Source organism: Petromyzon marinus (genome assembly GCF_048934315.1).
Source record: "Petromyzon marinus isolate PM22_M1 ecotype Great Lakes invasive population chromosome 78 unlocalized genomic scaffold, UKy_Petmar_22M1.pri1.0 chr78_unloc.1, whole genome shotgun sequence".
Lineage (NCBI taxonomy): Eukaryota > Metazoa > Chordata > Hyperoartia > Petromyzontiformes > Petromyzontidae > Petromyzon > Petromyzon marinus.
In genome coordinates, this window is record NW_027422625.1 from 3,345,032 (window position 1) to 3,370,324 (window position 25,293).

Here is a 25,293-nt window from a genome sequence, read left to right on the forward strand (position 1 = left end):
GGCCAGCACCACGCCCGGCCGCCTTTGTCTCCCTAGTGGCGATGTTTACACACCGCACCGGGGTACTCGTTTGAGGCTGAGTCGACGTAGGAGAGGCTCAGGACCGGTTCAGAAAATCGTCACTGGCGGTGTTGGCCACGAGCGGGAATGGAACTCGGCTGGTCGGGAGCGGAGCGCTCAACACGTCACTGCAGCTCCCCTTCTGTCAACAAACTTGAACTCTGACCCCGCTCTCGGACGTCACTGCTCAGCGTGACCTCATCGGCGTCAAACGCGAGGGGGCGGTGGGCCTCGCTAGTGACGTCATGTCACCAAGGTATTCGCCTCACCCTCGACCACCGCGCTCTTGAGCGTGACGTCGCCTCCAGGTATGGGCCGGTCCAATTAGAATAATTTATTCAAGTTGAGGAGCCCCTTGATGTGGGAGGGGTGTGACTTGTACTCCGGAAGTGACGTCACGGCACCTCCTGACGCGTGACGTCACGAGTTAACCGGAAGCTTCCGCTCCGCGCGTGAACTGAAATCCGAGGTGAGAAATTCTCATCGCGGTTGTGGTGGTTGTGGTGGTGGTTGTGGTGGTTATGGTGCTTGTTGTTGTTGTTTCCCGAGGTAGAGCCTCGCTCTCTCTCGTAGGGATGTCAATTGAGTAGCAGCGAGCTTGGAAACGATGTCCAGGTTGGAACTTTACAGCGCAGGGCCTAGCCACGCGGGGCCTTGCCTCCTGCCCTCGCCTGATTGCATTCGCATCCATTCTCTTAAGTTAAATTTGTCTTGACCTGGCTCACTACTTTGTTTCACTTTGCATATTCACACAGTGTTGTATTCTTTGTTTTTTACCAGGCCACTCCCGCGTTGAGCTGCTGTACCGCTCTTGTTTTCAGAAGCGACCTGCCCACCACACAAGGTGAGGCTCGTCAACAGCGTGGCGGTGTTCACTCGAGACGCGGGGCGAGTCACGTGGGGGGAGGGGGTCACCTTATCTTAGTCACGTGACGTAGCTCACGTGACTTCTGCCACGACAATGTCTGGATGTTTTCGCCTGAGGACGACCGCTCGAAACGTCGTGATTTATTATTTTAATTTATTTTTTCTACCTTCCGTGACTTTACCAAAAGAACCAAAGAGTATGGAAGACGTCTTGTCTGCTGATCTTGTTCATATCTGTGTACATCGATATCCCACATTGCTTACACGTACACACCACACACAATGAAATAAATAGAAACTAGAACGACTTCCGGGGATGGGCAAAGATCGAGGAATCTCTTTCAATGGAGCGAGTTAAGTTTGTTCGATTCAACATCTCTCTGTCCGTCTGTGTCTCTGTTCCCCTCTGTGTCTCTCTCTCGCTGACTGTGTCTCTGTCGTCTCTGTATCTGTGTTCCTCTTGTCTGTGTCTGTCCACCTCTCTCTTGTCAGTCTCTGTGTGTGTCTCTATCAGCATCTTTCCAACCGTGTTCAACTACTGTCAGTAGCAACATGCGCCCACAACTACACGCGACTAAAACTTGCTCCGAGTCTCTGTGTGTACGTTGAACTTATTTCGCACCATACGTAGCCAACCATGCTAAATCTGTGGGTCTCTGTGTGAGTCTCTGTGTGTATCTGGAACTTCTTTCGCACCGTACCTGTCGTCAGAGCTTCAACAGACCTGTCGTCCCGACACTGTGTGTGTGTGTACACACTGTGTGTGTACACACAGTGTGTACACACACACACAGTGTACACACACACAGTGTACACACAGTGTTTACACACCCACTGTACACACACAATGTGTACACACACACACACAGTGTACACACACAGTGTGTACACGTACACACGCAGTGTACACACAGTGTTTACACACACACAGTGTACACACACAGTGTTTACACACAGTGTTTACACACACAGTGTACACACACACAGTGTTTACACACACAGTGTACACACACACAGTGTGTACACGTACACACACAGTGTGTACACACACACAGTGTACACACACACACAGTGTGTATATGTACACACACAGTGTACACACACAGTGTTTACACACACACGGTGTGTACACACACACAGTGTACACACACACACAGTGTGTATATGTACACACACAGTGTGCACACACAGTGTTTACACACACACAGTGTACACACACACACAGTGTGTATACGTACACACACAGTGTACACACAGTGTTTACACACACAGTGTACACACACACACAGTGTGTACACGTACACACACGGTGTACACACACAGTGTACACACATACACAGTTTGTACACGCACACACAGTGTGTGTACACAATAATGTCCACGTTGTTGTTGCTGAGCTCACACACCGAAGGGGTCTCTGTTCAAGGGAGGGAGCAATGGAAAATGAATCTAAATCAACTTAAACTCCAACACCGCTCTGTGACGTCACCACTCAGCATTACCTCATCGGCGTGAAATGCCAGGGGGAGGTGTACCTCGCTAGTGACGTAATGTCACCAAGGTGTTCACCCCACCCCGTCCACCGCGCCCTTGAGCGTGACGTCACTCATGCCTGGGTCGCTCGGCCCCTGCCGATATCTGTTCCAGTGCCAATCCTTATTTGGGCAAAGCTACTCACGGTGACTGGCGGCTCATTAACATAATGTGTTCGTGAAAGCCGTCGCGAGTTTATTGCGACGAGTTTGGCACCCACGCCCCATCCCTCCACTTATGGGCCAGGCTCATTAACATAAATTATTTAAGTTACAGAGCCGCTCATTGTGGGAGGGGAGTGTCTTGTTCCCCGCAAGTGATGTCATGTCACCTCCTGCTGCCGCGTGACGTCACGAGGTAACAGGAATCCGCCGCTCCGCGCGTGAACTGAAATCCGAGGTGAGAAATTCTCATCGCGGTTGTGGTGGTTGTGGTTGTTGTGGTGGTTGTTGTGGTGGTGGTTGTGGTGGTTGTTGTGGTGGTGGTTGTGGTGGTGGTGGTTGTGGTGGTGGTTGTGGTGGTTGTTGTGGTGGTGGTGGTTGTTGTGGTGGTGGTTGTGGTGGTGGTGGTTGTTGTGGTGGTGGTTGTTGTGGTGGTGGTTGTGGTAGTTGGTGGTTGTGGTGGTGGTGGTTGTTGTGGTGGTGGTTGTTGTGGTGGTGGTGGTGGTTGTGGTCGTGGTGGTTGGTGGTGGTGGTGGTCGTGGTGGTTGGTGGTTGTAGTGGTGGTTGTGATGGTGGTGGTTGTGGTGGTGGTGGTTGTGGTGGTGGTGGTGGATGTTGTTGTGGTGGTGGTGGTGGTTGTTGTTTACCGAGGTAGAGCCTCGCTATCTGTCTCGTAGGGATGTCAATTGAGTATCAGCAAGCTTGGAAGCGATGTCCAGGTTGGAACTTTACAGCGCGGGGCCTAGCCACGCGGGGTCTTGCCTCCTGCCCTCGCCTGATCGCGTTTGCTTCAATTCTCTTGCTTATTTGAGCAATCTTCGTAAGAAAGTAATCAACCAGGCTATGCGTTACTTGTGTGTTGACCGACTCTCTGTGTTGCATTACATTTCCTAATTGTACTCAGTTTTATTAAGTGTGCTTTCTCTGTGTGTGTGTGTGCTCATTTCATTATTATTTACTGCAGTTACCAAAGTTCCAAATCTCTCATTGACACAAGGCCGTAATTATAATATATTATAATAATTATATATATTGGGGGACACAACCCTCCCAATTATCAAATATGCTCAAAATATCCCCCCAATATATTGCTATAGCAATATACAATATATAATATTGCTTTAAAAAAAAATTCTAAATAATAATTGCTATGCTATGTTAATAAAAACAACAATTTGCTAAACCTTGGCCACAAAATCTGGACTTGTCTTCATATAACAATGCATAGATTTCTGTTTATATGATTGCGTTGTACTTTATGAATCCCTAATCTCTGCCATTACATACTATGAAACAAGAAAAGTTAAAAAAGAAAAAACAGCTATGTAATACAATACAATATTAGACATGATTGTATCAAATAATACAAAATCCATCCCATGTGTTAGTGAAATTTGTTAATATTTTACGCAGGAAATGGCAGGAAATAAGTTTTCAAATTTAATTTTTTTTCTGGGGGGGGGTTCCCAGACCCCCTGGAAGATTTGGTCTTCCCCAATGTTGACTCCATGGCTACGGCCTTGCATTGACTTGCTAATTTCTCTACCCCCCTCTCTCTCTCTATTTAAGGCCTCGACACAGAGGCGTTGTTTGTCTGTGTGCGTGTCTCTCTCTGTGTGTCTCTGTGTTATCTCTGTCTATGTGTCTCCGTGTCTGTGTTTTGTCTCTCTCTCAAATTGAGCAATCTTTGGAAGAACGTTATCAACCAGGTGGGGTGTTGTTGACTGTTACGTTAGCCGACTCTCTGTGTTGTTATTGCATTACGTTTCTAAGTTTAACTAGGTTTAATTTCTCTTTCACTTGTACCTGATGATGATTGATTGTGTTGCAATCGAAACGTCGTATGCTATTTGCACACAGCGATGGTGTACGGTGCTTTTTGTGGAATATTTTTGCTGTTTTCCCCTGGATTTTCTGCTTGCACAGTCACAGTCACTTTAAGATGGTTTCTTGTTCATGTTTTTGTTTGTTGCGGTTGCACCCGATTCAAGAGCCGAATGGCTCACAGGGCTATACCAAATAAATGAAACTGAAACTATTATTTCACTTCTTTATTTTTTCTACGTGACTTTACCGAAAGAACCAAAGAGTATCTTGCTTTAGTTTTAATTTCTCTTCACCTGGCTCGCTACTCTGTAACTTTGTTTTGTTTTAAATATTCACAGTTTTTTTATTTTTTTACCAGGCCACACCCACATTGAGCTGCTGTACCGCTCTTGTTTTCAGAAGCGACCTGCCCACAACAACAACAACAAGGTGGGGCTTGTCAACAACGTGGTGGTGTTCACTCTAGACGCGTGGCGGTGTTCACTCTAGACGCGTGGCGGTATTCACTCTAGATGCATGGTGGTGTTCACACTCTACATGTGGAGGGGAAACCCGGGTATTGGGTAGGAAATCCACGCAACCACGGGGAGAGAGAGAGAGACACGCAGCCTCGGCTGTGTTGATTGATCCTCAATGAATTACTTGGTGGGGTGAGGAACCATTAATACTGAGCAGGTGAAGGTGGCCAGGCGTGGGTCTGGACACACCACCACCTGTGAACCATGCCAGTGTGTGACAGTGGTGGAGCCAGTGGGTGGCACGTGCCCCCCCAACAATCCGATTGAAATCCCTAATTTTGATAGGATCATTGGGGTTTATTAGTAACTAGCTTCACTTCCCAGCTTCGCCCAGGACTCGGATTCTTGTCTTGGATAAATTTTAAATTTCATATTCCCTTATCTTTCATTGAAAAACCCTGAAAAAATTGATGCTTGCAAGAAAGAAAAAAGCAGAAACAAATCAGGTTTCCTAAATCGGATGTTTTCACTCAAGGAAATTCAACCTTAACCCACTTCTACGTGAGGTCGATTTTGGCCACTCGGGAAGGGAATGACGTAGCGAGCTGAAAATAGTCGCGTTCACTTAGAAATTCCAGACAGCATGAGCTGTGAAAATTTCATGACGCCAGAGCTCAGCGTTGGAGAGGTTTTGCTGCTTCACACAAACAAGCTGATGTAATTTCTGCTTCATATTTAAGATAGCAGTTCTACCCGTTCTTCGCACGGATTTGTATTGAGACTCCGAGAAACCAATGGCTTCATCGGCCAGGAGCGAAGCGCCACCTAAAATCTCCCGGCACGCTGTTAACAGCTCTAGAAGTACGGCGCGCGAAGAGGCATATGGAAGGGGTAAGCATTGCAGAGCGCTTAACTCAGGTGTGTTGCGGGTTGACGTCACACACTCCATGGTCATTTCCCCCACCCCTCCCCCAAAATGCCAAAGTTTATTTTTATACTTTTTACATTGTGTACAGTATGGAACCTCGCCACATGCCAAGTCTCAAGTGTGTAGCCTGTTGGGAAGTTTGCTAAACATTTCGAACAGACACACGTATCCACACATTTCCCTTTTATATATATAGATAAATCAGCATTTTGCGACCCCCACTGCCACCGTTTGACATTATTACGTGCCAGGGACTCCATAATTGGCAATAATTAACGGCAAAGCAGTTACAAACGACTCACAGAATTGTGCGCAGTTGCGTATACAGTACACGACTTCCCTGATGACAAACACCTTCAGCGAGCGCGATGCCTATCAACGCGTTGAATCAAAAGCAAGGGACAAGTCCTTACTTACTAACAACTCCTTACTTACTAACAACTCCTTACTAACAACTCCTTACTTACTAACAACTCCCAACATTTTTCATTGCTGAAGGGGTTGCCCCATCTACCTGAAAATCCTGGCTCCACCTCTGAGTGTGTGACAGGGTCAAGTTTGTATTTGCATTAAAGTCTTTGTAAGAATGTAGTCAGGAAGTTATCACAGCACACGTGCAGCTGAAGTCGGAACTGTTCATCCCAGCATTCAAGGACATCTGTGCCTGGCTTCACACCTCTAAGTTGCAATTGAACATTAATTTATGCATTTCTGCATAACACAAATAGTATTATTTTCAACACCCTTTGCTATGTCAGCTGAATTTAGCTTTCATAAATGTTCCTTTTGAAGCCAGAAAGCCGAAATTGTGTGCTCGGAGTTTTGGGTTAACATTCATTTTGAAGATACGAGGGCTTCCAGGCACGATTGTGACATTTGCCCACTCATTGTGTGCCATAACAGCCCGTGTGATGAATTTGGGACGCTTTTTCACTACAACATGAATATATGAATAAGTATAGACATGTAAGTCACGTGTGACTGTGTGTATGCATTCCTCTGTGCATCGATACTGACGTGTAGATGGTGTGGATATTTTTTTTTCTCTCTGCAGCTGTCGCTTCCTCTGCAGAATTTGTCTCATGGAGCAAAGGCACTCGGCGCGGCTCGGTGCAAAAAGGCAGAAATGCGTCCGGCGTGAAAACAACCCGGATCGTACTGGAGATTTGACACGGCACCAGATAACTCGCACAGGAGATGAACCCTTCAAGTGCAGTGTGTGTGGGAAGGCGTTTACACAGTCATCAAGTCTTGTAGCACACCAGAGAACACACACGGGAGAGAAACCCTTCAAGTGCAGTGTTTGTGGGAAGGGGTTTGCGCAGTCATCTACTCTTGTAACACACCAGAGAACTCACACGGGAGAGAAACCCTTTAAGTGCAGTGTGTGCGGGAAGGCGTTTACAGATTCATCTGCTCTTGTAGCACACAAGAGAACACACACGGGAGAGAAACCCTTCAAGTGCAGTGTGTGTGGGAAGGCGTTTACAGATTCATCTGCTCTTGTAGCACACAAGAGAACACACACGGGAGAGAAACCCTTCAAGTGCAGTGTGTGTGGGAAGGCGTTTGCACAGTCATGTACTCTTGTAGAACACCAGAGAACACACACGGGAGAAAAACCCTTCAAGTGCAGTGTGTGTGGGAAGGCATTTGCACATTCATCAAATCTTCATGTACACCAGAGATCTCAAAAGCATCAGAAGATCCACAAGGAGTGGAGTCTGAAATCAGCTTGTGAAAGTCAAAGTGCCGCAATGAGCCCATCCCTCATGAAACAAGAACCGGAAGAAAATCCCAGCCTGGACACTTTTAAAGGTATCGAGGTAAAATATGAAGAGGTGAAGGTGAAATGTGAAGAAGTGATGATGAAGAGCGAAGTAGTGAAGGTGAAATGTGAAGAAGTGATGGTGAAGAGCGAAGAAGTGAAGGTCAAATGTGAAGAAGTGAAGGTCAAATGTGAAGAAGTGATGGTGAAGAGCGAAGAAGTGAAGGTCAAATGTGAAGATGAAGATTCAACTCCAAAATCGGACCTTCACATCGATGGAGGCAACGTGAAGCAGGAGGATAATTCTGACTGAGGCAGAGCGAGGCAACTCCCAGCAGTTCGTGGAAGTGGAAGTGTGGGTGGACTTCCTCCGAGACAATACAAAGTCAAATGGAGACCCGGTAGATGTGTAAGCTTGAGACGATGTCGCTCCAATAGATGCACCTTTGTCACAGGCCTTTAATGACAAGAATGTGAAGTTGAACACTCAATTCCTAGGATCAACCAGCAGGGTAACAGTGGCCAGTCTTTGTGGACCTGTGGGTTGGGTAGATCTCTAACCAGGAGCGAATGCCAATAAGCTCCCAAGCGTTGACTATGTTATCATAATTGCATTTATATGGTGCTTGCTTTATCGCCTCGGCAATTCGGAGTTTTGTGTCGTATCTCGTCTCAAACACTCGAAGAGCATCCCCAAGTAGCAGCTGCCCCTGTGTGGCACAAGGTGGTGGCCCTGCACCGGCCTGCATGTGGACAAGAGCCTGTCAGTAGGGGGTGATTGTTGATGTGGCATCTCAGTTGTGGAGTTTGTAGGTAATGTTTAGAATTTGGTACATTTTGACCCAGATGCCAGCAGGCAATGGTCTACTCGTTTTGAATGACACAATAGAATGTTGTATATACATTGTTAAGCATACGGTGTGTATGTTTTAAAATAGCTTCTTAGTACGATGTAACCTGATGCAGTATATTTCAGTGCAGTATTTCAGTTTTGTTAATATTCCTGTCAATAATTTAGAATGAATACTTGTCTGAATGTGTGCGCACATGTAACATTTTGCCTATGAGGGTCAAACATTGAATAAGTGATGCTTGGACAAAGTGTGTATTTTGGAAGTAACCTGTACAGATAACTCAGGTGAGACTCATTGTTCTTGTGATACAGGTCAAAGGGTGTTTTTGTGTTTTCAGGAAGCATCTCCCTCTGGAGCAACTCATTGTTTTTTTAAATAGGCAGCACACTCGGATCATTTATCAGTTACAAGGCATACCACTCAAAAGTTACACATAGAGGAGATACATTCTCTACAACACGAATTATAATTTTGTATTACGTGTTGACGTAGATTTTGTCGAATTAGCACGAGAAATGGTCCTTGCTGATTAACGTCTGGATGTTCACAACCAAGGGTTGAAGCAAGCCTGACCGCCTGCGGCGCCCCTCACAACCATTTACGACCTTGGGCCAGGAAAGTCACGAAAAGAATTGCACACGAACGACGCCTCCACGTAAGCTCCCGATGCTCCGTTTTGAAGTTTGAAAATGAAACAACTTTGAATTGTATTATTTTTGAGTAAGATAATTGTATTCATTAAAAGCTTATTAATTGAAAACGACATTTCGTGTGAATTTTCTCTCGTCGTTAAGTAGGTGGCCTTGCCGGGGGTTCGGTTCGATGCGGACTTTCACCTGGTTGGGATCGCGGGATCGAGATGACGCGACACAGCTGGCCGTGCGACGAGACCGCCGTCCGCAGATCGAACGTCTGTCCCTGCGCCTCCGTCATTAATGCAGGGGGCGCATAGGTTTGCAACGCCTCCTGCATGAAAACTCTCTGCATGTGGAGTGGGATCCAGAGGGAAATCAACGCAACCACAGGGAGAGAGAGAGAGAGACACGCAAACTCCAAATATACAGCAAGCGTCAGGGTCGGGTTCGTACCCACGACTTCCTGTATGCCAAGAGAGGTAGTTAACATCTCACCACATGGAGAGAGAGACACGCAGCCTCAGCGATGTTGATTGATCTTTAATTACTTGGTGGAGTAAGGAAGCATTAATACTGAGTGGATGAAGGTGGCCAGGCATGCGTCTGGACACACCACCAACTGTTTACCATGCCAGTGTGTGACAGTGTGAAGTTTGCATTTGCAGTAAAGTCTATTAACTGTGTTGAGCATGGAGGTTGTATCAAAACAGTTTATTTTAGTTTTCCTCTGGAACTCTTTGTAAGAATGGAGTCAGGAAGTTATCACAGCACACGTGCAGCTGAAGTCGGAACTGTTCATCCCAGCATTCAAGGACATCTGTGCCTGGCTTCACACCTCTAAGTTGTGATTGAACATTCATTTATGCATTTCTGCATAACACAAATAGTATTATTTTCCACACCCTTTGCTATGTCACCTGAATTTAGCTTTTATAAATATTCCTTTTGAAGCCAAAAAGCCGAAATTGTGTGCTCGGAGTTTTGGGTTAACATTCATTTTGAAGATACGAGGGCTTCCAGGCACGTTTATGACATTAGCCCTCTCGTGTGCCATAACAGCCCGTGTGATGAATTTGGGACACTTTTTCACTATATCATGAATATATGAATAAGTATAGACGTGTAAGTCACGTGTTACTGTGTGTATATGCATTCCTCTATGCATCGATCCTGACGTGTAGATTGTGTGGATATTTTGTTTCTGTCTGCAGCTGACGCTTCCTCTGTTGCTTCCTCTGCAGAATTTGTCTGATGGAGCAAAGGCACTCGGCGCAGCTCGGTGCAAAAAGGCATCAATGCGACCGTTGTGCATACAGCACGGATCGTACTGAACATTTGACACGGCACCAGAGAACACACACAGGAGAGAAACCCTTCTTGTGCAGTGTGTGTGGGAAGGCGTTTGCACGTTCATCTACTCTTAAAAAAACACCAGAGAACACACACGCGAGAAAAATCCTTCAAGTGCAGTGTGTGTGGGAAGGCATTTGCACATTCATCAAATCTTCATGTACACCAGAGATCTCAAAAGCATCAGAAGATCCACAAGGAGTGGAGTTTGAAATCAGCTTGTGAAAGTCAAAGTGCCGCAATGAGCCAATCCCTCATGAAACAAGAACTGGAAGAAAATCCCAGCTTGGACACTTTTAAAGGGATCGAGGTGAAACATGAAGAGGTGAAGGTGAAATATGAAGAAGTGTTGGTGAAGAGCGAAGAAGTGAAGGTAAAATGTGAAGATGAAGATTCAACTCCAAAATCGGACCTTCACATCGATGGAGGCAACGTGAAGCAGGAGGAGAATTCTGACTGTGAGGCAGAGCGAGGCAACTCCCAGCAGTTTGTGGAAGTGGAAGTGTGGGTGGACTTCCTCCGAGACAATACAAAGTCAAATGGAGACCCGGTAGATGTGTAAGCTTGAGACGATGTCGCTCCAATAGATGCACCTTTGTCACAGCCCTTTAATGACATGAATGTGAAGTTGAACACTCAATTCCTAGGTGCAACCTGCAGGGTAAGAGCTGCCAGTCTTTGTGGAACTGTGGGTTGGGTAGATCTCTAACCAGAAGCGAGAGGCAGTAAGCTCCCAAGCATTCACTAGTCTAATAATTCCATTTATATGGTGCTTGCTTAATCGCCTCTGGCAATTCGGAGTTTTGTATCGTATCTCGTCTCAAACACTCGAAGAGCATCCCCAAGTAGCAGCTGCCCCTGTGTGGCACAAGGTGGTGGCCCTGCACCGGCCTGCATGTGGACAAGAGCCTGTCAGTAGGGGGCGATGGTTGATGTGGCATCTCAGTTGTGGAGTTTGTAGGTAATGTTTAGAATTTGATACATTTTGACCCAGACGCCAGCATCCAATGGCCTACTCGTTTAGAATGACAATAGTATGTTGTACATACACTGTTAAGCAGACGGTGCGTATTTTTTAAAATATCTTCTTGTTAATACGATGTAACCTGATACAGCATAATTCAGTGCAGTAATACAATTTTTATTAGTTTTTTCGGTAAAGTCACGTTGAAGGGAAACAACAAAATAATAAAATATATATAAAACAATAAAAAATTCTCACGACGTTTCAACCATAACTCAAACGGTCATCTTCAGGTGTGTTGGTTTGCATAAATTTATTTTTAAACGGCGCATTTATTTAATTATAAAAAAACCGTTGGCGTCACGCGCAGCGATTTGGCAGTTTGCCCAGGACTAGTCCATCTATTTTTTTTTAAAGAGGAGGGGGGAGACGAAATTTTTTATAATGTATGCTGTCTGAAAGCCACTGTAAGCGTGAACAATCAATTAAGAACTGAAATGGTTTATCAAATCTTTCCAATGATTGCTAAGATAGAATCCATCTTCTCGGTTGAAATTGTCTCTGTGCTTGTATATGTGGATAGCCTCATGAACGAATCTCTCATGGAAGCCAGATGGCTTACAAAGAACCTCCGTCTTGGAAAAGTCAATGGCATGTGAGCCTACTGAATTAGAACAATGATCTGCTACGGCCGAGGTGTTGGTCCTACCGTGTTTAAGGTCTGCTTTATGTTCACGAATGCGGTCCGAGACATGGCGTTTGGTTTCTCCAATGTAACTACTACCACAGAGGCAACTTAGTTTGTAGACACCAGGGTATTGTATGTCCGGAATCACATCTTTTACAGACGGAACCAGATCACGGATTTTATGTAATGTGTTGAAACGGACCTGGATCTTGTGTTTATTCAAGATTTTGGAGATCTTTTTTGTGATCCCAGCAATGTAGGGTAAAGTGATGGTTTTGAAAGGCTCCTCAAGAGGGTTCTTCTTCATGGTTTGAGTGATAGCTTTGCGGATTGTATAGTCGGAGTAACCATTAGCCCTAAGAGCTTGGTGTACGTGCTTGAGTTCACTGCTTATGTGTTCCTGGTCGGATATGCATTGGGCTCTATGATACAGAGTCTTGATGAGAGAATTCTTCTGTGATGGATGGTGGTGGGAATCCGGTTTCAGATAAGCATCCGTATGGGTAGCTTTCCTGTAGACAGAGTGGCTCATTGAACCATCAGGTCTCTTTTTAATTAGGACATCCAAAAAAGGTATCTTGCCATCTATTTCGACTTCCATGGTAAATCTGATGGCTGGGTGTATGGAATTGATGTGGTCGAAGAATTGGTCTAGAGCAGGCCGGCCATGTGGCCAGATGACAAAAGTGTCATCCACATACCTCTTCCATAAGGTTGGGCGCAGAGTGGCAGTCTGGATGGCGTCAGTCTCAAATTTCTCCATGAAATTAAAGAATTTAATTTCATGGAGAAGTCACGTAAATAGAAAACACAAATAAAAAATATAATTTATTTTTATTATTTAAATTGTCATTTTGTTTTATTTACGTGACTTTACCGAAAGAACCAAGAATATTAATTCCTGCAGTCACGAAAGTTTCAAGTCAAAATAGAATTCGCCTCCACTCGGCTCGCCTCAATCTGCGTGGAGGCGTTGGGGGGGTCAGCCTGAGAGAACTTCCTTCCAGACGGCTCCACGCAGCTTCGTGCGGAGCGACAGGCCAGGGAGCTCCCACACAGCGTGGCGCAGCTGATGAACATTTATATTGTTGGTTCTGTCGGTGAAGTCACGTAGGTAGAAAACGAAAAAAAAAATTGGAAAATAATAAATTGATGAAAAGATGGCATTGGTCGACTGACTGAGATGACTGTGCCCACCACAGTATACACACACACAGTGTACACACACACTGTGCACACACAGTGTATACACACAGTGTACACACACACAGTGTATACACACACAGTGTACACACACACAGTGTACACACACACAGTGTACACACACACACAGTGTACACACACAGTGCACACACACAGTGTATACACACACACAGTGTGTACACACACACACAGTGTACACACACAGTGTATACACACAGTGTACAAACACCCACAGTGTACACACACAGTGTACACACACAGTGTATACACACACACAGTGTACACACACACTGTGCACACACAGTGTGTACACACACACACACAGTGTGCACACACTGTGTGTGTACACTGTGTGTGTACACACACAGTGTACACACACAGTGTATACACACAGTGTGTACACACACACACACAGTGTACACACACAGTGTACACACACAGTGTACACACAGTGTACACACACAGTGTACACACACACACAGTGTACACACACACACAGTGTACACACACACACAGTGTACACACACAGTGTACACACACAGTGTATACACACAGTGTACACACACAGTGTACACACACACACAGTGTACACACACACACAGTGTACACACACACACAGTGTACACACACAGTGTACACACAGTGTACACACAGTGTACACACACAGTGTACACACACACACAGTGTACACACACAGTGTATACACACAGTGTACAAACACCCACAGTGTACACACACAGTGTATACACACAGTGTACACACACACACAGTGTGTACACACACAGTGTATACACACAGTGTACAAACACCCACAGTGTACACACACAGTGTACACACACAGTGTACACACACAGTGTATACACACACACAGTGTACACACACAGTGTACACACACAGTGTACACACACTGTGCACACACACACAGTGTACACACACAGTGCACACACACAGTGTATACACACACACAGTGTGTACACACACACACAGTGTACACACACAGTGTATACACACAGTGTACAAACACACACAGCAAACACACACAGTGTACACACACAGTGTACACACACACAGTGTACACACACACACTGTACACACACAGTGTACACACACTGTGCACACACACTGTGCACACACACAGTGTACACAAACAGTGTACACACACACTGTGTACACACACTTTGTACACACACTGTACACACACACAGTGTACACACAGTGTACACACACACAGTGTACACACACAGTGTACACACACACAGTGTGTACACACACAGTGTGTACACACAGTGTACACACACAGTGTACACACACAGTGTACACACACACAGTGTACACACACACACAGTGTACACACACACTGTACACACACAGTGTACACACACTGTGCACACACACTGTGCACACACACACAGTGTACACACACAGTGTACACACACACTGTGTACACACAATGTGTACACACACACTGTGCACACACACAGTGTACACACACTGTACACATACACTGTACACATACACTGTACACACACACAGTGTACACACACAGTGTGTACGTACACACACACAGTGTGTACACACACACAGTGTACACACACACAGTGTACACACACAGAGTGTATACACAATAATGTCCACGTTGTTGCTGAGCTCACACACCCAAGGGGTCTCTGTTCAAGGGAGGGAGCAATGGAAAATGAATCTAAATCAACTTAAACTCCAACCACGTTCACAAACACACACAGTGTACACACACAGTGTACACACACAGTGTACACACACAGTGTACACACACACAGTGTATACACACACAGTGTATACACACACACAGTGTACACACACAGTGTACACACACAGTGTATACACACACACAGTGTACACACACAGTGCACACACACAGTGTATACACACACACAGTGTGTACACACACACACAGTGTACACACACAGTGTATACACACAGTGTACAAACACACACAGTGTACACACACAGTGTACACACACAGTGTACACACACACAGTGTACACACACAGTGTATACACACACACACAGTGTACACACACAGTGTACACACACAGTGTACACACAGTGTACACACACACTGTACACACACAGTGTACACACACTGTGCACACACACTGTGCACACACACAGTGTACACAAACAGTGTACACACACACTGTGTACACACACTTTGTACACACACTGTACACACACACAGTGTACACACAGTGTACACACACACAGTGTACACACACAGTGTACACACACACAGTGTGTACACACACAGTGTGTACACACAGTGTACACACACAGTGTACACACACACAGTGTACACACACACACAGTGTACACACACACTGTACACACACAGTGTACACACACTGTGCACACACACTGTGCACACACACACAGTGTACACACACAGTGTACACACACACTGTGTACACACAATGTGTACACACACACTGTGCACACACACAGTGTACACACACTGTACACATACACTGTACACATACACTGTACACACACACAGTGTACACACACAGTGTGTGTACGTACACACACAGTGTGTGTGTACGTACACACAGTGTACGTACACACACACAGTGTACACACACACAGTGTACACACACAGAGTGTATACACAATAATGTCCACGTTGTTGCTGAGCTCACACACCCAATGGGTCTCTGTTCAAGGGAGAGAGCAATGGAAAATTAATCTAAATCAACTTAAACTCCAACCACGTTCTGTGACGTCACCACTCAGCATTACCTTATCGGCGTGAAACGCCAGGGGGAGGTGTACCTCGCTAGTGACGTAATGTCACCAAGGTGTTCACCCCACCCCGTCCACCGCGCCCTTGAGCGTGACGTCACTCATGCCTGGGTCGCTTTCGTTATCTGTTCAAGTACAATCCTTATTTGGGCACATGTACTCACGGTGACTGGCGGCTCATTAACATAATGTCTTCGTGAAAGCCGTCGCGAGTTTATTGCGACGAGTTTGACACCCACGCCCCATCCCTCCACTTATAGGCCAGGCTCATTAACATAAATTATTTAATTTACAGAGCCGCTCATTGTGGGTGGGGAGTGTCTTGTTCCCCGCAAGTGACGTCATGTCACCGCCTCCTGCCGCGTGACGTCACGAGGTAACTGGAATCTGCCGCTCCGCGCGTAAACTGAAATCCGAGGTGAGAAATTCTCATCGCGGTTGTGGTGGTTGTTGTTTGTGGTGGTGGTTGTTGTGTTTGTGGTGGTGGTTGTTGTGTTTGTGGTGGTGTTTGTTGTTGTTTACCGAGGTAGAGCCTCGCTTTCTCTCTCGTAGGGATGTCAATTGAGTAGCAGCGAGCTTGGAAGCGATGTCCAGGTTGGAACTTTACAGCGCGGGGCCTTGCCACGTGGCGTCTTGCCTCCTGCCCTCGCCTGATCGCGTTTGCTTCAATTCTCTTGCTTAGTTGAGCAATCTTTGTAAGAAAGTAATCAACCAGGCTATGCGTTACTTGTGTGTTGACCGACTCTGTGTTGCATTACATTTCCTAATTGTACTCAGTTTTATTAAGTGTGCTTTCTCTCTCTCTGTGTGTGTGCTCGTGTTATTATTATTTACTGCAGTTACCAAAGTTCCAAATCTCTCATTGACACAAGGCCGTAATTATAATATATTATAATTATTATATATATTGGGGGACACAACCCTCCCAATTATCAAATATGCTCAAAATGTCCCCCCCCCCCCCAATATATTTTTATAGCAATATATAATATTGCTATAAAAAAAATTCTAAATAATAATTGCTATGCTATGTTAATAAAAACAACAATTTGCTAAACCTTAGCCACAAAATCTGGACTTGTCTTCATATAACAATGCATAGATTTCTGTTTATATGATTGCGTTGTACTTTATGAATCCCTAATCTCTGCCATTACATACTATGAAACAAGAAAAGTAAAAAAAACAGCTATGTAATACAATACAATATTAGACATGATTGTATCAAATAATACAAAATCCATCCCATGTGTTAGTGAAATTTATTAATATTTTACGCAGGAAATGGCGGGAAATAAGTTTTCAAATTTACATTTTTTTCTGGGGGGGGTTCCCAGACCCCCTGGAAGATTTGGTCCCCCCCAATGTTGACTCCATGGCTACGGCCTTGCATTGACTTGCTAACTTCTCTACCCCCCCCCCCTCTCTCTCTATTTAAGGCCTCATCACAGAGGCGTTGTATCTCTGTGTGCCTATGTGTGTATCTCTCTCTGTGTGTCTCTGTGTTATCTCCCTCTGTCTATGTGTCTCCGTGTCTGTGTTTTGTCTCTCTCTCAAATTGAGCAATCTTTGGAAGAACGTTATCAACCAGCTGGGGTGTTGTTGACTGTTACGTTAGAAACGTAATGCAATACAACACAGAGAGTCGGCTAAGTTTTACTAGGTTCTCTCTTTTTCACTTGTACCTGATGATGATTGCTTGTGTTGCAATCGAAACATCGTATGCTATTTGCATACAGCGATGGTGTACGGTGCTTTTTGTGGAATATTTGCTGTTTTCCCCTGGATTTTCTGCTTGCACAGTCACAGTCACTTTAAGATGTTTTCTTGTTCATGTTTTTGTTTGTTGCGGTTGCACCTGATTCAAGAGCTGAATGGCTCACAGGGCTATACCAAATAAATGAAACTGAAACTATTATTTCACTTCTTTATTTTTTCTACGTGACTTTACCGAAAGAACCAAAGAGTATCTTGCTTTAGTTTCAATTTCTCTTCACCTGGCTCGCTACTCTGTAACTTTGTTTTAAATATTCACAGTCTTATTTTTATTTTTTTACCAGGCCACGCCCGCGTTGAGCTGGTGAAACCGGTCTTGTTTTCAGAAGCGACCTGCCCACAACAACAACAACAAGGTGGGACTTGTCAACAGCGTGGTGGTGTTCACTCTAGACGCGTGGCGGTGTTCACTCTGGGCGCGTGGCGGTGTTCACTCTAGACGCGTGGCGGTGTTCAATCTAGACGCGTGGCGGTGTTCACTCTAGACGCGTGGCAGTGTTCACTCTAGACGCGTGGCGGTGTTCACTCTAGACGCGTGGCGGTGTTCACTCTGGATGCATGGCGGTGTTCACTTTGGGCGCGTGGCCGTGTTCACTCTCTACATGTGGAGAGGAAACCCGGGGATCGGGAAGGAAATCCATGCGACCACGGGGAGAGTGAGAGAGACAGGCAGCCTCGGCTGTGTTGATTTATCCTCAATGAATTACTTGGTGGAGTGAGGAACCATTAATACTGAGCAGGTGAAGGTGGCCAGGCGTGGGTCTGGACACACCACCACCTGTGAACCATGCCAGTGTGTGACAGTGGTGGAGCCAGTGGGGGTGGGGTGGCACGTTCCTCCCCAACGATCCGATCGAAATCCCTAATTTCGATCGGATCCTTGGGGTTTATTAGTAACTAGCTTCACTACCCGGCTTCGCCCGGGACTTGGATTCTTGTCTTGGATACATTTCATATTCCCTTATATTTCACTGAAAAACCCGGAAATGTTGATGCTCGCACGAAGGAAAAAAGCCGAAACAAATCAAGTAACCTAAATCGGATGTTTTCACTAATGGAAATTTAACCTTAATCCACTTCTACGCAAGGTCGATTTTGGCCACTCGGGAAGGGAATGACGTGGCGAGCTGAAAATAGTCGCGTTCACTTAGAAATTCCAGACAGCATGAGCTGTGAAAATTTCATGACGCCAGAGCACAGCGTTGGAGAGGTTTTGCTGCGTCACACAAACAGGTGTAATGTTCTGCTTTATATTTAAGATAGCCGTTGTACCCGTTCTTCGCACGGATATGTATTGAAACTCCGAGAAGCCAATGGCTTCATCAGCCAGGAGCGAAGCGCCACCTAAAATCTCCCTGCACGCTGTTAACACCTCCTAGAAGTACAGCGCACGAAGAGCCATATGGTAGGGGTAAACATTACAGAGCGCTTAACTCAGGTGTGTTGCGGGTTGACTCCACAAACTTCATGGTCATTCCCCCACCCTCCTCCCCCCCCCCCCCCCAGAATTTAAAAGTCTATTTTTATTCTTTTTACGTTGTGTACAGTATGGAACCTACCGACATGCCAAGTCTCAAGTGTGTAGCATGTTGGGAAGTTTGCTAAACATTTCGAACAGACACACATATCCACACATTTCCATTTAATATATATAGATAAATCAGCATTTTGCGACCCCCACTGCCACCGTGTGGCATATTATTACGTGCCAGGGACTCTATGAGAGGACAACAGTCCGAGTCCATAATTGGCAATAATTAACGGCAAAGCAGTTACAAGCGACTTACAGAATTGTGCGCAGTTGCGTATACAGTACACGACTTCCCTGATGGCAAACACCTTCAGCGAGCGTGATACCTTTCACACGCATTGATTAAAAAGCAAGGGACAAGTCAAATTTTGATTTAAAGCTTTCGTGACTGCAGTAATTCATATTCTTAGTGCTTTCGGTAAAGTCACGTTGAAGGGAAACAATAAAATACTAATATATATAAAACAATAAAAATTCTCACGACGTTTCGACCATAACACAACCGTTTGTGTTATGGTCGAAACGTCGTGAGAATTTTTATTGTTTTATATATATTTTATTATTTTATTGTTTCCCTTCAACGTGACTTTACCGAAAGAGCTAAGAATATAAGGGACAAGTCCTTAGTAACAACTCCTTACGAACAACTCCCTACTTACTAACAACTCCCTACTAACAACTCTTTACGTACTAACAACTCCCTACTTACTAACAACTCCTTACTTACTAACAACTCCTTACTTACTAACAACTCTTTATTTACTAACAACTCCTTACTAACAACTCTCTACTTACTAACAACTCCTCTCATTTTTCATTGCTGGAGGGGTTGCCCCCCCTACCTGAAAATCCTGGCTCCACCTCTGAGTGTGTGACAGTGTCAAGTTTGTATTTGCAGTAAAGTCTATTAACTCTATTAGAGTATGGCGGTTATCGCAAAACAGTAGTTTATTTAGTTTTTCTCCGGAACTCTTTGTAAGAATGGAGTCAGGAAGTTATCACATCAAACGTGCAGCTGAAGTCGGAACTGTTCATCCCAGCATTCAAGGACATCTGTGCCTGGCTTCACACCTCTAAGTTGCAATTGAACATTAATTTATGCATTTCTGCATAACACAAATAGTATTATTTTCAACACCCTTTGCTATGTCAGCTGAATGTAGCTTTCATAAATGTTCCTTTTGAAGCCAGAAAGCCGAAATTGTGTGCTCGGAGTTTTGGGTTAACATTCATTTTGAAGATACGAGGGCTTCCAGGCACGATTGTGACATTTGCCCACTCATTGTGTGCCATAACAGCCCGTGTGATGAATTTGGGACGCTTTTTCACTACAACATGAATATATGAATAAGTATAGACATGTAAGTCACGTGTGACTGTGTGTATGCATTCCTCTGTGCATCGATACTGACGTGTAGATGGTGTGGATATTTTTTTTTCTCTCTGCAGCTGTCGCTTCCTCTGCAGAATTTGTCTCATGGAGCAAAGGCACTCGGCGCGGCTCGGTGCAAAAAGGCAGAAATGCGTCCGGCGTGAAAACAACCCGGATCGTACTGGAGATTTGACACGGCACCAGATAACTCGCAGAGGAGATGAACCCTTCAAGTGCAGTGTGTGTGGGAAGGCGTTTACACAGTCATCAAGTCTTGTAGCACACCAGAGAACACACACGGGAGAGAAACCCTTCAAGTGTAGTGTGTGTGGGAAGGCGTTTGCACAGTCATCTACTCTTAAAAAACACCAGAGAACACACACGGGAGAAAAACCCTTCAAGTGCAGTGTTTGTGGGAAGGGGTTTGCACAGTCATCTGTTCTTGTAACACACCAGAGAACTCACACGGGAGAGAAACCCTTTAAGTGCAGTGTGTGCGGGAAGGCGTTTACAGATTCATCTGCTCTTGTAGCACACAAGAGAACACACACGGGAGAGAAACCCTTCAAGTGCAGTGTGTGTGGGAAGGCGTTTGCTCAGTCATGTACTCTTGTAGAACACCAGAGAACACACACGGGAGAAAAACCCTTCAAGTGCAGTGTGTGTGGGAAGGGGTTTGCACAGTCATCTGTTCTTGTAACACACAAGAGAACTCACACGGGAGAGAAACCCTTCAAGTGCAGTGTGTGTGGGAAGGCGTTTACAGATTCATCTGCTCTTGTAGCACACAAGAGAACACACACGGGAGAGAAACCCTTCAAGTGCAGTGTGTGTGGGAAGGCGTTTGCTCAGTCATGTACTCTTGTAGAACACCAGAGAACACACACGGGAGAAAAACCCTTCAAGTGCAGTGTGTGTGGGAAGGCATTTGCACATTCATCAAATCTTCATGTACACCAGAGATCTCAAAAGCATCAGAAGATCCACAAGGAGTGGAGTCTGAAATCAGCTTGTGAAAGTCAAAGTGCCGCAATGAGCCCATCCCTCATGAAACAAGAACCGGAAGAAAATCCCAGCCTGGACACTTTTAAAGGTATCGAGGTAAAATATGAAGAGGTGAAGGTGAAATGTGAAGAAGTGATGATGAAGAGCGAAGTAGTGAAGGTGAAATGTGAAGAAGTGATGGTGAAGAGCGAAGAAGTGAAGGTCAAATGTGAAGAAGTGAAGGTCAAATGTGAAGAAGTGATGGTGAAGAGCGAAGAAGTGAAGGTCAAATGTGAAGATGAAGATTCAACTCCAAAATCGGACCTTCACATCGATGGAGGCAACGTGAAGCAGGAGGATAATTCTGACTGAGGCAGAGCGAGGCAACTCCCAGCAGTTCGTGGAAGTGGAAGTGTGGGTGGACTTCCTCCGAGACAATACAAAGTCAAATGGAGACCCGGTAGATGTGTAAGCTTGAGACGATGTCGCTCCAATAGATGCACCTTTGTCACAGGCCTTTAATGACAAGAATGTGAAGTTGAACACTCAATTCCTAGGATCAACCAGCAGGGTAACAGTGGCCAGTCTTTGTGGACCTGTGGGTTGGGTAGATCTCTAACCAGGAGCGAATGCCAATAAGCTCCCAAGCGTTGACTATGTTATCATAATTGCATTTATATGGTGCTTGCTTTATCGCCTCTGGCAATTCGGAGTTTTGCGTCGTATCTCGTCTCAAACACTCGAAGAGCATCCCCAAGTAGCAGCTGCCCCTGTGTGGCACAAGGTGGTGGCCCTGCACCGGCCTGCATGTGGACAAGAGCCTGTCAGTAGGGGGTGATTGTTGATGTGGCATCTCAGTTGTGGAGTTTGTAGGTAATGTTTAGAATTTGGTACATTTTGACCCAGATGCCAGCAGGCAATGGTCTACTCGTTTTGAATGACACAATAGAATGTTGTATATACATTGTTAAGCATACGGTGTGTATGTTTTAAAATAGCTTCTTAGTACGATGTAACCTGATGCAGTATATTTCAGTGCAGTTATAAAATTTAGTTAAAATGACTCAATAATTTAGAATAAATACTTGTCCGATTGTGTGCGTACATGTAACATTTTGTCTATAAGGGTCAAACATTGAATAAGTGATGTTAGGACAAAGTGTGTGTTTTGGAAGTAACCTGTACAGATAACTCAGGTGAGACTCATTGTTCTTGTGATACAGGGCAAAGGGTATTTTTGTGTTTTCAGGAAGCATCTCTCTCCGGATCAACTCATTGTCTTTGAAATAGGGAGCACACTCGGATAATTAATCAGTTACAAGGCATACCACTCAAAAGTTACACGTAGAGGAGATACATTCTCGACAACACGAATTATAATTTTGTATTACGTGTTGACGTAGATTTTTTTCTAACTAGGACAAGAAATGGTCCTTGCTGATTAACGTCTGGATGTCCGTAACGGTTGAAGCAAGCCCGGCTGCTGTTGAGACGCTGTGCACCAATAAGGGTCCACATTGGCTTGCACTGAATCAATGATGCACTCCCAGAAGGCTGTGCTAGTTATAGTTTGTGTAAAACATTCCTTTGTTTCGTGGAGAGATCGATAAATGAAAGATGTCGTGTCTGTTGATCTGCTTCATAGCAAGGAGGTAATTTTAAGAGACTACATTTGAAATTCATTTTTGGTACAGATTTGTAATCGGTTACAAGGCAGAGCACATCTAGTAGATACATTCTCCACAACAACACTCTAACCCCCAACCCTTAACCCTAACCCATAAACCCTAACCATAACCCCTAACCCTAACATTGACCCTAATCCTACCCTAACTCCTAACCATAATCCCTAACACTAACCCCTAACATTAACCCTAACCCCTAACCCCTAACCTTCACCCAAACCCTAACACAATTTTGTCCAAAAACGGCATAGGTTAGTATACCAATTTGCTTTTTGGCCAAAAAAGGTATGCCGATTTTTTTCCTGTGAGTTGAAAATTTTATTGTGAAATTGTAAATGTGTGTAATATGTAGCCTACTACAGCAAACACAATGTATGAATGCACTTTTTATTGAAAAATAAAGCTATGGAAACTTGGCTCATTTTGGCCATGAACTGCAGAGGTTTTATTTTTTTTACTTTAAAATTTCATGGTAAAATTTCCAACTTTTTAACGAAATAAATACTCAGGCGGAACACACCAGAGGATTGCACTTTTGTTGAAAAATAAAGCTGTAGAAATTTGCCCAATATTGACCAAAAACGGCATAAGTTAGTAATCCGATTTGCTTTTTTTTTACATGAAATGTTCATGGTGAGATGTCACACTTTTAATGTAATATAGAGCATAGTAATGCTAAACAAATGGGAGGAATTCACTTTTTATTGGTAAATGTAGCTATGAAAATTTGGATAATTTTGGCTAAAAACTGCATAGGTGCCTTAACCCTAACTACCCCAACCCTCAGCCCTAAACCTAAACCCTAACCCCTAAACCTTAACCTTAACCCCTAAACCTAAACCCTAACCCCTAAACCTAAACTCTAACCCCTAAACCTAAACTCTAACCCCTAAACCGAAACCCTAACCCCTAACCTTAACCCTTAACCTAAACCCCTAACCATAAAGCCTAACCCGCACCCTAACCATAACGCTAACACATAACCCAAACCCGTAACCCTAACCCTAACCCATATGCCTTTAAACGTGTCTCTGCGAGGTGAGTTGAATTGTTTATGGCGCTAATTGTCGAGTAGAGTCGAAAGGCAAACGCCACTTGCTTGTGTGACTTGGGCAACCGGGGCGGCATTTTGCATTGAAGTCGATGAAGGATTTGATTGTTGCCGATATGAAGGGCGCAGTGAAACGCACTGCATTCCCAAGCAATTTCAGCACCGATATTCACCAAATATTCAACGGGGTAAACGTATGGGACATGCTTGGCATGTCAACGCAGTAGTTTGTTACGTGAAAATCCGTGAAGAAATAAAGAATTGCAGAGCAAATCGGCCGCAGAGTTTCCTTTTTATTACCGGCGCTTGACGTGTAACGTGTGCCCTCTGGTGGATAGGTGCAGTACCACAGGTCAAGATTTAGTACCACGAGCATTCAATTCGTGGTTACGTCTGCCCTCTGGTGGACAGGTGCAGTACCACAGGTCAAGATTTAGTACCACAAGCATTCAATTCGTGGTTACGTCTGCCCTCTGGTGGACAGGTGCTAAATTCTCCTGTTTGATTTGTACTAGGTGCCTCTGTGAATGTGTATGCTCTGACTTTAACATAGCCAGTTCTGTGACCAGTCACAAGCTAATCACACAGCCGTTTCAATGCTAAATTCTATGGTAATTCCTTTGTCAAGGCGCTCTGTTTCTTCTCACACAGCTTAAAGGTCGCGATCTGAGCGTGGCTTTTTTCGCTCGAGCGCTGTCCTCCAGACAGCCTTCACCTGATGAAGGGCGCTTGTGTTTGTGGCCGAAACGTCGTGAGAATTTCATTGTATTATTTTATTGTATCAATGTATTATTTTATTCCCATTCTAAGTGGTGACTTT

At 44.8% G+C, this 25,293-nt stretch overlaps 2 protein-coding genes across 2 annotated transcripts; both read left to right on the forward strand.

Annotated features, from left to right (window-relative positions):
• Positions 1-449: 449 nt before the first annotated feature.
• Positions 450-23,857, forward strand: LOC142908285 (uncharacterized). The gene is made up of 5 exons (XM_076058765.1): positions 450-529; positions 841-904; positions 16,370-16,492; positions 18,135-18,206; positions 20,831-23,857. The coding sequence occupies exon 5, from the start codon at positions 20,859-20,861 to the stop codon at positions 22,107-22,109; it is 1,251 nt and encodes a 416-aa protein (XP_075914880.1). The 5' UTR covers positions 450-529; positions 841-904; positions 16,370-16,492; positions 18,135-18,206; positions 20,831-20,858; the 3' UTR covers positions 22,110-23,857.
• On the forward strand, positions 4,791-9,138 carry LOC142908293 (uncharacterized). The gene is made up of 2 exons (XM_076058780.1): positions 4,791-4,877; positions 6,889-9,138. Exon 2 carries the CDS (start codon positions 6,917-6,919, stop codon positions 7,913-7,915), a length of 999 nt encoding a protein of 332 aa, XP_075914895.1. The 5' UTR covers positions 4,791-4,877; positions 6,889-6,916; the 3' UTR covers positions 7,916-9,138.
• Positions 23,858-25,293: the final 1,436 nt, after the last annotated feature.